The 12,563-nt window shown below is 45.8% G+C and overlaps 1 protein-coding gene across 1 annotated transcript in view; it reads right to left on the bottom strand.

The window, feature by feature from the left end:
* Window positions 1-12,563, bottom strand: part of RTN1 (reticulon 1) — a 183,510-nt gene that overhangs the window by 71,090 nt on the left and 99,857 nt on the right. The window contains exon 3 of the mRNA XM_034768025.1: window positions 5,087-5,869. Coding sequence (XP_034623916.1) covers window positions 5,087-5,869 — 783 coding nt within the window. The remainder of the gene's footprint in view (window positions 1-5,086; window positions 5,870-12,563) is intronic.

Genomic DNA, 12,563 nt, shown 5'->3' on the forward strand with positions numbered 1-12,563 from the left:
TCTACTCCCATAGAATCATAGAATATCAGGGTTGGAAGGGACCTCAGGAGGTCATCTAGTCCAACCTCCTGCTCAAAGCAGGACCAATCCCCAACTAAATCATCCCAGCCAGGGCTTTGTCAAGCCTGACCTTAAAACCTCTAAGGAAGGAGATTCCACCACCTCCCAGGTAACCCATTCCGGTGCTTCACCACCCTCCTGGTGAAAAAGCTTTTCCTAATATCCAACCTATCTAAACCTCCCCCACTGCAACTTGAGACCTTAGTGGGCTGCATACGTTTATTGGCACACTTGTAGATATATCAGATTGTTCTCTGGAGTGTCTGCCCAGGGAAATAGCGGCTATTGAAATACAGAACTGAGCACATATGTATTGTTGGCTAAGCACTGACAAACAAGAATAAACTAGTTAGTAGCTGTCCCGGGTAGCAGGGCCGGCTCCAGGCACCAGTGAAGGAAGCAAGTGCCTGGGGCGGCCAATAGAAAGGGGCAGCACTCCGTCCGTTATTGGGGCGGCACGTCCGGTCTGCGGCGGGAATTCGGCAGTGGGTCCTTCAGCAACTCAGTCTTCGGCGGCAGCTCAATTCCGCTTCAGTCTTCGGCGGCAATTCGGCGGCAAGCCCTTCACTCTCGTCCTCTTCGGCGGCACTTCGGCAGCACCTCAATGGAATTTTCTTTCTTTTTTTTCCCACTGCTGCTTGGGGCAGCAAAAAAGCTGGAGCTGGCCCTGCCGGGTAGGGAAAGTTTCCACCACCAACAATGAAGGGAATACAAGTGGCAAATGCTGACTTAATGGGAGACAAGTGGGGAAATCCACTGGTGTCCCTAGGAATCCCATGTGAATCAAAAAGAGATATAGCCGTTGGTAGTGAACTGGCATCAGTTTAAGCAATGAAAGGTGGGGGGAATTCATCAAGGGAAAATACACGCTGAAAATCGAGGAAAAACACATCGGGCCAAATTCATCCTGGGTGTAAGTCCACTGAGTTTAGTGAGGTTATAGCAGGGATGAGTTTGGCCTATGGAGTCACATTCTGCTAAAAGACACTCATGTGCAATTCCTATGGAACTCAGTGGGAGATTTCTCTCTCTCTCTCCCTGACAGTAGAAACTGGCCCCGTATCAAAAGAGAATGCTGAAAAACTACAGTAGGAACAGCTTAGCAAAGCGTGAGTAAGTAATGAATAAAACCCTCTGGAAAAAACTATCACCACTAAGGAATATTTACAAAAAACCTTCAGTGTTTACAGGGAAGAGATCTAGCCAGCTGTTTAATGCCATCCCTGGCATATCCCAGATTTGAACAAGTGCGTGTGTGGGGGGAAGGGAAACAGACAGAATTTATCCCAACAACTCTTCCACTGGTGCTGAAATTCACTTGCCCATTCCTCAGTCCAGTACCCCCGCAGCCCAGAGGACCTAAAGCTTTATGAAAGGGGCAGCTGGGCACTCCTGTATCATAGCACCCATCTCACAAGGGCCCATCCCCCTGTCAGAATGTCGTGGGCCAGCGGAACAATCCCTAGACGAGTGTTCTAGTGAGCATAAGTTCAGACAGCCCTGTGGCTGCTCTGATTTCCACTGGAGCATGGTGTGGCCCCAGGATTAGAGAAGGCAGAAAGATAGAATAGAGCCACTTCTGTGCTCTTGTCAGCTGGGCTGGGAATGAGCTCACTACAATGGAGGATTGAGCCCTCCAACTCTGAAGTATTAAAATATAAAATTAGGCACTTTTTAAATACCAAATTTTGTTAATTTGTTACCCCCAAAATTAATAGTATCTCCCATTGCAAGCATTAGACCCGATCTGGCAGCCCCTCACTCACCTGAGTCAGTTTGCTGGGTTTGGTTCACTGTAATACAATAAGTTAATTTTTAAAGTGTTCCCAATAAATTCACCATACAGGTCCATGGTAAGTCATGGAGTTAAAGCCCCTGCATGTATATTTTACAAAGTGTGGGTATACCCTAAAAAGCTGCTCGGTAACATTGCTACTGTGGAGTTTCCATATTTGTTGTGTCACATTGATTTCCATATCAGACTTGCTCCATTTGCAAATAGAAAGGTGGTCCCTAACTGCCAGCCTCACAACTCAATCTGAGCTCTCTCAGTCAGGGTGGGTAACTTCCCTTTTAGACATCACCAACAGTGGTGCAAACAGGTAGACAAGGGCAGGGCCGGCTCCAAGCACCAGCTTAACAAGCAGGTGCTTGGGGCGGCCAAGGGAGAGGGGCGGCACCTGCGGCAATTTGGAGGCGGCAGGTCCCTCACTCCCTCTAGGAGCGAAGGACCTGCCGCTGAACTGCCGCCGCCGATCGCGGCTTTATTTATTTATTTATTTTGCTTGGGGTGGCAGAAATGCTGGAGCCGGCCCTGGACAAGGGGAAAGGTCAGAGCTCCAGCAATCCTCAGCAGGCATGGAGTCCCTTTGGAATGACAGACAGCTGGGGTAGATTAGAGCAGCCCCTAGGCGACCCTAACCTGTAGGTAGGACCAGTCAGTCAGTCAGGGAGCTCCCATATCCACTCCCTCTCTCTGCATCCTATGGAAGCAGCAAAGAGTCTGGGCCATTGTCTATTTAGAGGTAAAGCTCCCCAAGATCTTAACAGCAGACAATAAAAAGACAGATCCATTCTCCCTCACACGCTTTGTGAATTCAGCTATGCATTTGCACTGGAGGGAGACTAGAGACATTCCCCCCAACACTCCCAAGCAGATGTCCTGAAAAAGAATAAGGCAGAGTGATAGCGTGAATTAATGCACTAATCCATCACTTTAACAGACCTCAGTTCAGACTTGACTGAGGCCATACATTTGGTCATGCTATACTGCAGGGGTAGGCAACCTATGGCACGCGTGCCAAAGGCGGCACGCGAGCTGATTTTCAGTGACACTCACACTGCCCGGGTCCTGGCCACTGGTCTGGGGGGGCTTTGCATTTTAATTTAATTTTAAATGAAGCTTCTTAAACATTTTAAAAACCTTTACATACAACAATAGTTCATTTATATATTATAGACTTATAGAAAGAGATCTTCTAAAAACGTTAAAATGTATGACTGGCACGCGAAACCTTAAATTAGAGTGAATAAATGAAGACTCAGCACACCACTTCTGAAAGGTTACCGACCCCTGTGCTATAGGTAGAGTGACCAGATAGAAAGTGTGAAAAATCAGGACAAGGGGTGGGGGATAATAGGTGCCTATATAAGAAAAAGCCCCAAATATCGGGACTGTCCCTATAAAATCGGGACATCTGGTCACCCTAGCTATAGGTTGGGTGCTCCCAATCGTGTCTCTATTGGACCTTTGTTCATAGCATAAAGGGCACCACACAATCTGGTTGTCTCTGTTTTAAAGGGTCCCTAGCAGCTCAAGCTGTTGCGGATCTGGATTCAAGTGCATTTGGCTGACCTGAGTAATGGGGAAGCAGCTTTGCCCCACATGCAATTACAGCACCTGGTTGTAAAACACCCATCTTTAAGCAATGCCTCCCTTTCACAGGCACTAGGATTAGACTCCCATTTCAGTATGTTTTATTTAAGTAATTTCCTGCTCTCCCAACCCCCAGGTTAACTGCGGGAGCAGCATTACGCTGATCTATCCTTAACATAGCAAAGGTCACCCTAACATAAGACCCTTGAGTGACAGGAATAACAGGTGAAGTGGAAGCTAGCCTGGAGGCCAAACCCTAAAATCTGAATTCCTCATTACCAAATGATTCCTTTTTGATAATTACAGGCCAGGTCCTGAGGTTCTTGCTAAGGTTTTTACTCAGTCCTTAGTTAAATCCATCCCCTCGGTTGTGTGAGCTAAGAACCAACCCTAGACTAAGACCTTTAGCATTTGGCCCGACAGCAGCAGGAGGAACATTTCCCAGGATCTGAGCATTAGCAAAATGAAATTGTACTTGCTCCATTCACAAGACTTGAGAGTGGCCACCACAAGCCAACTCATTATTATGGATGGAAGGGATTCTTTCAGGCAGACTGTTCCAGCCATCAAAAAGCTATTTGTTCATCTGAACTATTTTTCCCCCCCAATCTGGTCGTCCCCCCGCCCCCATTCCTGTGGCCAACACAACTCATGGAAGAACCCTCAACTGGTATGAGTCACACTGCTTAATGCGCTACTAGATGGTGCCCACACGACAGGGTTATGGGCGCGATATATGACACTGGGTAGAGGAGAAAGGCAGTTTGACTACAATCAGGACTGCAGGATTGGACCCAAATAAATTCTAATCAAAATGATATAAAGGCACAAGGGCCCAGGCCATGTCTACGCTACAAAATTAAATCGACAACTTACGTCGGCATACAGCCGCCACAGTAATTACATCGCTTGTGTGTGTCGACACTTCATTCCTGGTGTCGGCAGTGTGCATCCTCACCAGGAACACTTGTATCAATTGTACTGGCAGTGCAGGGCATTGTGGGATGGCTCCTGAAAGCCAGTCGACATAAGCAACGCAGTGTGTGTACACCGACACTGCGTCGACCTAATTACATTGACCTTGACTCTTCGCCGCTCGTGGAGGTGGAGTTATTAAGTCGGCGTGAGGGGGCAGTTATATCAGCGGGACTGAAATTTAAGTGTGGACACTTCCATAGCTGAGGTAAGCTGCCTTGTGTCAACTGAACTCTGTAGTGTAGACCAGACCCCAGTCTTTCTACTAACTGTATAGACAGATTTATAACAGCAGAAGGGACCATTGTGATCATCCACTCAAACCTCCTGCATAGCACAGGCCACAGGACTCCACCCACAGATTCTGACATCAACCCAGCAACTTGTGGCTGATCTAGCACAGTTCTTTTACAACTACATCCCACCTGGATTTAAAGCGATGAAGAATCAACCCCACCCTTTGGTGAGCAGTTCCAGTGGTTAATTACCCTGCATTGTTAAAGATAGGTGCCTTGTTTCCAGTTTGAATTGGTCAAGCTTCAAACTCCAGCTGTCGATCTTGTTATTGCTTTGCCTTCTAGATTAAAAAACCCGCCTACATTAATCATACACATCCCCCATTCGCTGCATTCAAGAAAAACATGTTACTTAGACAACATAAATTTCTGCATTTACCTTTTTGCTTATTTAAAAATGGCAGTGAGGGGGAAGCCAAGGAACTTCTTTTCCCAGAGTCCTTGGACGACAGTTTACTTTGGTTAACAACTGTTGCTTCAAGTGGCTTCTTCTGAATTATTTTTTCTTTTAGTTCTTCAGTACCGATGGCAGAGGCTGGTGGCTCAACACTTACTTTGGGTGCTACAAAAGAGCATTTCAGATAGGAAGCAGACTCAGCTAGATTTTCCCTGTTCATCCTACTCTCTGTTGTCTTACTTACTTCAAAGTCGGAAGCATCAGTTCTCGAACCACTCTCTTCCTGGATTATGTCCATGATTATTGGTTTCATGAGAGGAGAATCTTGCTCCCTCTTGGGACTTTCTTCAGAAGCTGAAGAGGCATCGCATGACTCGATAATCAGTTCGCTGTCGAGTTCAGCTTCACGCTCTTCCCTCAGGATGCTGTACTGTATTGAAGGAGAAGCAGGCGAAGGGGGAGGCCCTCCGATATGACTGAAGGTCATGTAGCTGGAGTGTAGCACCTCTTCAGCAGCTAGCGGGTCTTCTGAGACCAGCTCTATCTCAGAGTCACCAGACTCAGCACTGCTGGCTTCATTATCTAAGGGGGATGGAACAGCTGGACGCCCTGGCTTGCTTTTCTGATCTTGTTTTTCTGTATAATGACCTGGTGAACGCCGGACTTCAGCGGTTTCAAAGGAAAAGCCCTTTGCTTCTTTAATGGCACCGATAAGCTCATCCTCTGACAGGCTGCATTTACCTTGAGATTCTGAGCCAGATGGTTCTGTTATTCCATGCAGAGAAAGAGAGAGAAAAAACACAATGTTGTTAACAAAGATAACTTCTGATTGCTTTAAATCACTGTCTGTTGCCTAATCAAACACAGATTCAGCTAGCAGGACTGGTTACACAAGCAGGCAACATTACCTTTAATAATAAACAATTATAGCTAGCTCTGAGATCTATGGATGGAAAGCAGGACATAAATGTGCTTTACAAGGAGGTCAGTGTCATCGTATGCCCAAGGTCTTCCAGCAACCTAAGATTAGCTATTTTTTAAATGGGAAAATTATCAAGATAAAAATTACACACATAATATACATTTGGGGCGTGCATGTACAGGGGCATGCACGCATGCACGCACGCACAGAGTAAGTATTTCGGAAACATTTTCTTGAATTTATAGAGGAAAAAATTCTTCGCAATCTCTTGGCAATGGATGTTCATTTCAGTGTTTTGTATGCAACATGCAATATTCTTTTTAATAAGGCAATATTCTCACTCGCACTGCAATTCACACTTGGGATTGAATTTTCAGTACCATGGATTAGAAAGACTCAGATCCAATGTGAGCTGCTTGTCAAATATGCTGTGTGCATCAGGAACAAGGTAACAATGGAAATTAACCTTATTCCATTTTTACTCAAGCAAAGACCCACTGAAGCCAATGAGGGCTGTCTTGGGTAAAGGCTCAGTGAAATAGGAGGGAAGAGCTCATGATCTGGACTGACATAATTTGACCTTTTATATTTAAACCCTTTTATATTTATATTGGTCACTCTCCATCTGGATACAAAGGAGCAAGCCTCCCGTTGACCACATCGGGAGTTTTGGGGGTATGAGGAATGCAGAATCAGGTCCCTCCCGATATACTAAATTTGGATAATGAATAATCATCTGTTCTGGCGTCCCAGATATATTCTATAACAGCTAATTAGATTTATGTAATTATAAAACTTCTTTTAAAACAGCAAATATATATGCATGTCTGAATTCTAGGAATGGCTGATCACACCACCTATTATTAAGGTTGCCCGACACTTCCCATTATAAGACTCTGTTTTCAGTGGCCTATAATTTTGCCTAACTTTAACCATTTGGGCTAAAATATTCCATGCTAGGTGTCTGCGTCAAGTTGATTTTTTTTTTAATGTTTCAGCCAAAGCGGTTCAGCTGTTTCAGAGAACAAGTCTAGGGAAAATATGTTGTTTTGCCCATGCTAAAAAAAAAATTCTGGCAACCTTTTCTTTGTGAAGCTCTCCTGCCTCCATGCTTTGGAGGGACTTCAAATTTGACAAGGGGTAGCCTTTGTGTCAGGAATGTGCCTTTTGCTGTCCTGGTGAAAATCTGGCTGGGCAAAGAGACTGGGACAAGGAGCTGAGGAAGGGAGTTGACGTCTGAACCTTTAGAAATTGGCCCAGTGACACTTGGCTCTGGCTCACTCTATCCAGAGGTGAAAAGGGACCAGAAAGAGGGCATATTTCCCCACAGGGCACAGAGAGAACTTAGCCAGCTTCTACATCATTCTTGCAGCCCCCAGAATATAGGGCAGGGAAGGGGTGTTGTCGGAGTGCTCAATGCTCCTGCAAACCTCTGTTGGTGGATGACATCCTGGAGACCACTGAGGGCTGCTCTAATCTATTCGAGGGCTGTATAAAACAGCTTCAGGATCATGCTTCCCCGCCTTGCGGTGCCCAGGAGAAATTAAGCACGGTAGAGAATCTAACTCAGTATTTTGCTCCTAGTTATTGGCATGCAATTTAATGTGATGGTTGCTCACATAGGAATATATATTCCCCTTCATCAACAGACAAAGCACAGAGGCCCGTTCATTCTGTGAGACCCATAGCACTGTAAACTGGGGGTGAGTCACAGGGCCAAACTCATTCTTGGAATCAGGCCAGTGTTGGGCCCAGTGAAGTAGAAGTTATTATCATCAATAATAACTGGTAGCCTGCTTGGGGACGGGTCTGAGCTGTGTTGCTCTTCTCTTTCCAGCGTACAACAAGCGAATGCCACCAGCCAATCTTTTCCTCCTCCTCTTCAGAATGCCATGGAACTTTCTAGAGCACAGCCTAGTCATTCAAACTGTACCAGGGACAAGATTTGGCCCCAGACAGGGAAAGCCAGGAAAGCAATTCTAGGCATTTCAGTGAATACATGTGTGAACATGCGGAGTGCATTAGAGACTATTAGCAAACAGCCCAGTAATCCATGATATGTAACCATGCAATGCTAAGCCATTATTAGGAAACATGATGATCTAATGTGATGATGCTTCTGAAGACAGGCTTTTACCATCATTGAAGTTTGAACAAACAACAATTAGTACCTGATGTTTTTTATTTATTTAGTATAAAAAGAAACCTCAGTAAAAATTGAATTACTTGGCAATAAAGTTCAGTATTATCCCATGAAAAAGAAAAGCAAATCTCTTCCAAGCCTGATTATTATACGAAGATTCTTGCCCACAGCTGCAGGAGTTTTCTTAAAGCTCCCGTGCACCAAAGCGCTTAAGCATGTGCTTAACTTTGAATGGGATTAAACAGGTGCTTAAAGGTAAGCAGTGCTTTGCAGAATAGGGACACTTTGCTGAATGAGGGCTTTAAGAAGCAGGAATGTGCGTGGATCAGATTGCTCATAATCAGACAATGGTTTACATTTGTTCCAAGCTATCCAGGAATATTAATTATATTCAGTATTTGGATCCTCCCTTTAATGCACACGCAGGGACCTAATGCAATAGGAAGTAGCTAGGGAAATCAATAATGATGAAACCCAGCAGCCAGTTTCATACAGATTTGTCGGAAGCATGGAGAGGCAATAGGCCTGGGTGTGGAGTGAGAGGGAACACACATGAGCACTATGCCAGATATGCAGTCCATGCCAAGTGTCACAGAGATAGGATGGCCCAGTTCAAATCCCTACTCTTCCACAGGCTTTGTGTGTCATGTAGTCTCTCTGTGGTTCAGTTCCCCACCTCTAAAATAGAGATGAGAGCACATCCCTACCCCACAAGGGGTTTTTTGGTACCCACATTACAGATTGTGAGGCACTCCAATTGTACAGAAATTGGGGGACATATAAGTACCGTAAATAGACAGGATGGTGAGATGAAGGCTCAGAGGCTTATGGCAGGAGCACTGTAAGATGGCACATGTGCCAACATTTAAATAGCCTTTTTACAGGCTTTTTTGGATGTGTTTTCCTTTAAAAATAATTGTGATGGCATGTGTGAAACAAACCTTTTCCGGTCCATCACCTGCAAGTCATTTTGCAAGCCACTACATCCCACAAGCCCTTGAGGAGGTGCAAAGGATTGTGGGGATTTGGAGCACTGGACAGATTTTTTGGCTGTTTTGTGGGTGAGGGATTGGTGCTGCTGAATGGGTGGCTTACAAAGTAAGAAGCTGATGCTACTGAGTGGTGGTGATGAGGGTGGGAAGAGCTAGTGCTGCTAGGTAGTGTGACACTTCTGTGGAGAGGTGCTTCTCCCTCCCCATTCCTCTCTCTTCCTGGCCCACCCAGCACTCAGCTGTTCCAACAGGCTGTCCAGCTTCACACACCCTGGAAGAGCTGCTTCTCCTGCCATCTTCTCTGTGGACAGTGGCAGAGCCTGATGAACCACTCAGGGACTGGGTGATGGGCAAGAGGAGGGGAGCAGTGCGGAGATGGCAGGAGAGAAACAGCCACGGAGGGGAGAGAAGCAAGAGAGTTCCTCCTTTGCTCCCCTGCCCACACTTTGCTGATTTGGGCAGTGTGCACGTGACCCAGTGGGAGCTCCCTGATAACCCACTTCTGGGTCCCCATCACTCAGTTGGGCGGCGATGCACTTAAATGCCACTGAAAGGTCAAAGCAGAGAACAGAGCTGAGCAGCAGATGAACTGCTTCTGCTTCCAGCCTCACCTGCAAATGAATCAGGGCTTCCTCTCTTCTGCCTGACCTCGAGAGGAAAGATTCCCTCAGGAGTACTGGCAGCCTGGGCCAGGCCATCTGACCCCTGGGAAGTGGGGCGGGGGGGAGAAGAGGGGCTAGGAAACAAGCCATAATATTTCTATTTGACTCGTCTCTGTCATCCGTCCCTACTGAGCCTCAGAGCCTAAATAACAACTCTGAGCTCCTGCCCCTTCCCACTCCCAGCATGCACCACAACACCCTGCCTGCCCTGAGGCTTTGATGACCCCTGCCTGTGACCCTCCAATACTAGGGTGTGGAGCATCCCAGATACCACTGATTGTATATTTTTTTAATGCACTGGCAATCAGAATACAGCAGTCCTGAGTACATCTTACAATGGGTTCATTGTGGTTTCGAAGGGGAAATGTGGGGAATACGCTACAAGGCTGCCCAGGGGCAAGGGTGGTTTGGAGAAGTCATTCCTGCTTGGAAACATGGCACTGATCTAGGCCTCAGGAGACAGGAGCCCTGAGTTATAATTCGAGCTCTGCCACTGACAGGCTGAGTGACTATGGGCAAGTCACTTACCTCAGACCAGTTAGTTTAACTCCTGTGCCAGGGAAGATAGTGGAGCAAGTAATTAAGGAAATCATCTGCAAACACTTGGAAGGTAGTAACGTGATAGGGAATAGCCATAAAGAACAAATCATGTCAAACCAATCTGATATCTTTCTTTGGCAGGATAACAAGTCTTGTGGATAGGGAGAAGCGGTGGGTGTGGTATACCTAGACTTTAGTAAGGCATTTGTTACGGTCTTGCATGATATTCTTATTGATAAACTAGGCAAATACAACTTAGATGGGGCTACTATAAGGTGGGTGCATAACTGGCTGGATAACCGTACTCAGAGAGTAGTTATTAATGGTTCCCAATCCTGCTGGAAAGGTATAACAAGTGGGGTTCCGCAGGGGTCTGTTTTGGGACTGGATCTGTTCAATATCTTCATCAACAACTTAGATATTGGCATAGAAAGTACGCTTATTAAGTTTGCGGATGATGCCAAACTGGGAGGGATTGCAACTGCTTTGGAGGACAGGGTCATAATTCAAAATGATCTGGACAAATTGGAGAAATGGTCTGAGGTAAACAGGATGAAGTTTAACAAAGACAAATGCAAAGTGCTCCACTTAGGAAGGAAAAATCAGTTTCACACATACAGAATGGGAAGAGACTGTCTAGGAAGGAGTAAGGCAGAAAGGGATCTAGGGGTTATAGTGGACCACAAGCTAAATATGAGTCAGTGTGATGCTGTTGCAAAAAAAGCAAACATGATTTTAGGATGCATTAACAGGTGTGTTGTGAGCAAGACATGAGAAGTCATTCTTCCGCTCTACTCTGCACTGGTTAGGCCTCAGCTGGAGTATCGTGTCCAGTTCTGGACACCGCATTTCAAGAAAGATGTGGAGAAATTGGAGACGGTCCAAAGAAGAGCAACAAGAATGATTAAAGGTCTGGAGAACATGACCTATGAAGGAAGGCTGAAAGAATTGGGTTTGTTTAGTTTGGAAAAGAGAAGACTGAGAGGGGACATGATAGCAGTTTTCAGGTATCTAAAAGGGTGTCATAAGGAGGAGGGAGAAAACTTTTTCACCTTAGTCTCTAAGGATAGAACAAGAAGCAATGGGCTTAAACTGCAGCAAGGGAGGTTTAGGTTGGACATTAGGAAAAAGTTTCTAACTGTCAGGGTGGTTAAACACTGGAATAAATTGCCTAGGGAGGCTGTGGAATCTCCATCTCTGGAGATATTTAAGAGTAGGTTAGATAAATGTCTGTCAGGGATGGTCTAGACAGTATTTGGTCCTGCCATGAGGGCAGGGAACTGGACTCGATGACCTCTCGAGGTCCCTTCCAGTCCTAGAATCTATGAATCTATGAATCTCAGTCTCTCTTTTCCCTCTTACTCTTTGCCTGTCTACATAATAGTAAGCTCTTCAGCCCAGGGAATGTCTACGTCTACACGCAGTGCCTAGCACAAGGAGGACCTGAGCTCAGCTGCTACTGTAATACAAACCAACAATAATTAATTCCCAATGACAAGGATTCCAACCTCTCCCAGCTGCCAAATCTTCATGCCAGGGCCCTGGCTTAAATCACATTAGGGGGCTCAGAGATAGTTAGCACCATCCTGGGTTTCTGCTTAATTGTATGCTGGGAGTTTAGCAAACAAACACTAGCACAAAATTAAGGCATATTTCCTTCCAAGTGCAGGCTGTGTACACAGAGGTGTTTATCCCATGGAGCACTCTCACTCCCTCTCCCCTCCTGAATTGCAAATGCAATTCACAACATGGTTTCAAATGTAGCTCTGCTTTGAAAAGGAACTGTGACAATGGCCTTATGGGCTTCTATGGCTAGAGCTAGATTGTGGCCATAGTCTGTCCTGAAGGGGCTCCGGGGGAGCTGGTCTGTAGCAAAAGCCCAGTGCCTCTCAGAGGAGTGTTACTGATCTACAATGCCTCCCTAGCTGGGGGCAGCATTAAGAGTTTTGTTGGGGATGTGTACTCCAGCTCACTCTGTCCATTTGGTTTCGGCTCTGCAGTGTGAACAGAAGCAAAGAGCAGTAAAACCTTGACATCCTCTAAGGTGCTGAGCACCTGACATAGTTCAGCTGACTTCAATGGGAGCACCTTTGGAAATCAGGCTATTAGTTTAGGTAATGATAAGTCTCTGAACACACACAGAGCACTCACCTGCAAAGTAAAGGGGTGCTATTTTTACAAAGTGGATGAAATCCTGGCC

The sequence above is a fragment of the Trachemys scripta genome, chromosome 4, assembly GCF_013100865.1.
Source record: "Trachemys scripta elegans isolate TJP31775 chromosome 4, CAS_Tse_1.0, whole genome shotgun sequence".
In the NCBI taxonomy this organism is placed as follows: domain Eukaryota; kingdom Metazoa; phylum Chordata; order Testudines; family Emydidae; genus Trachemys; species Trachemys scripta.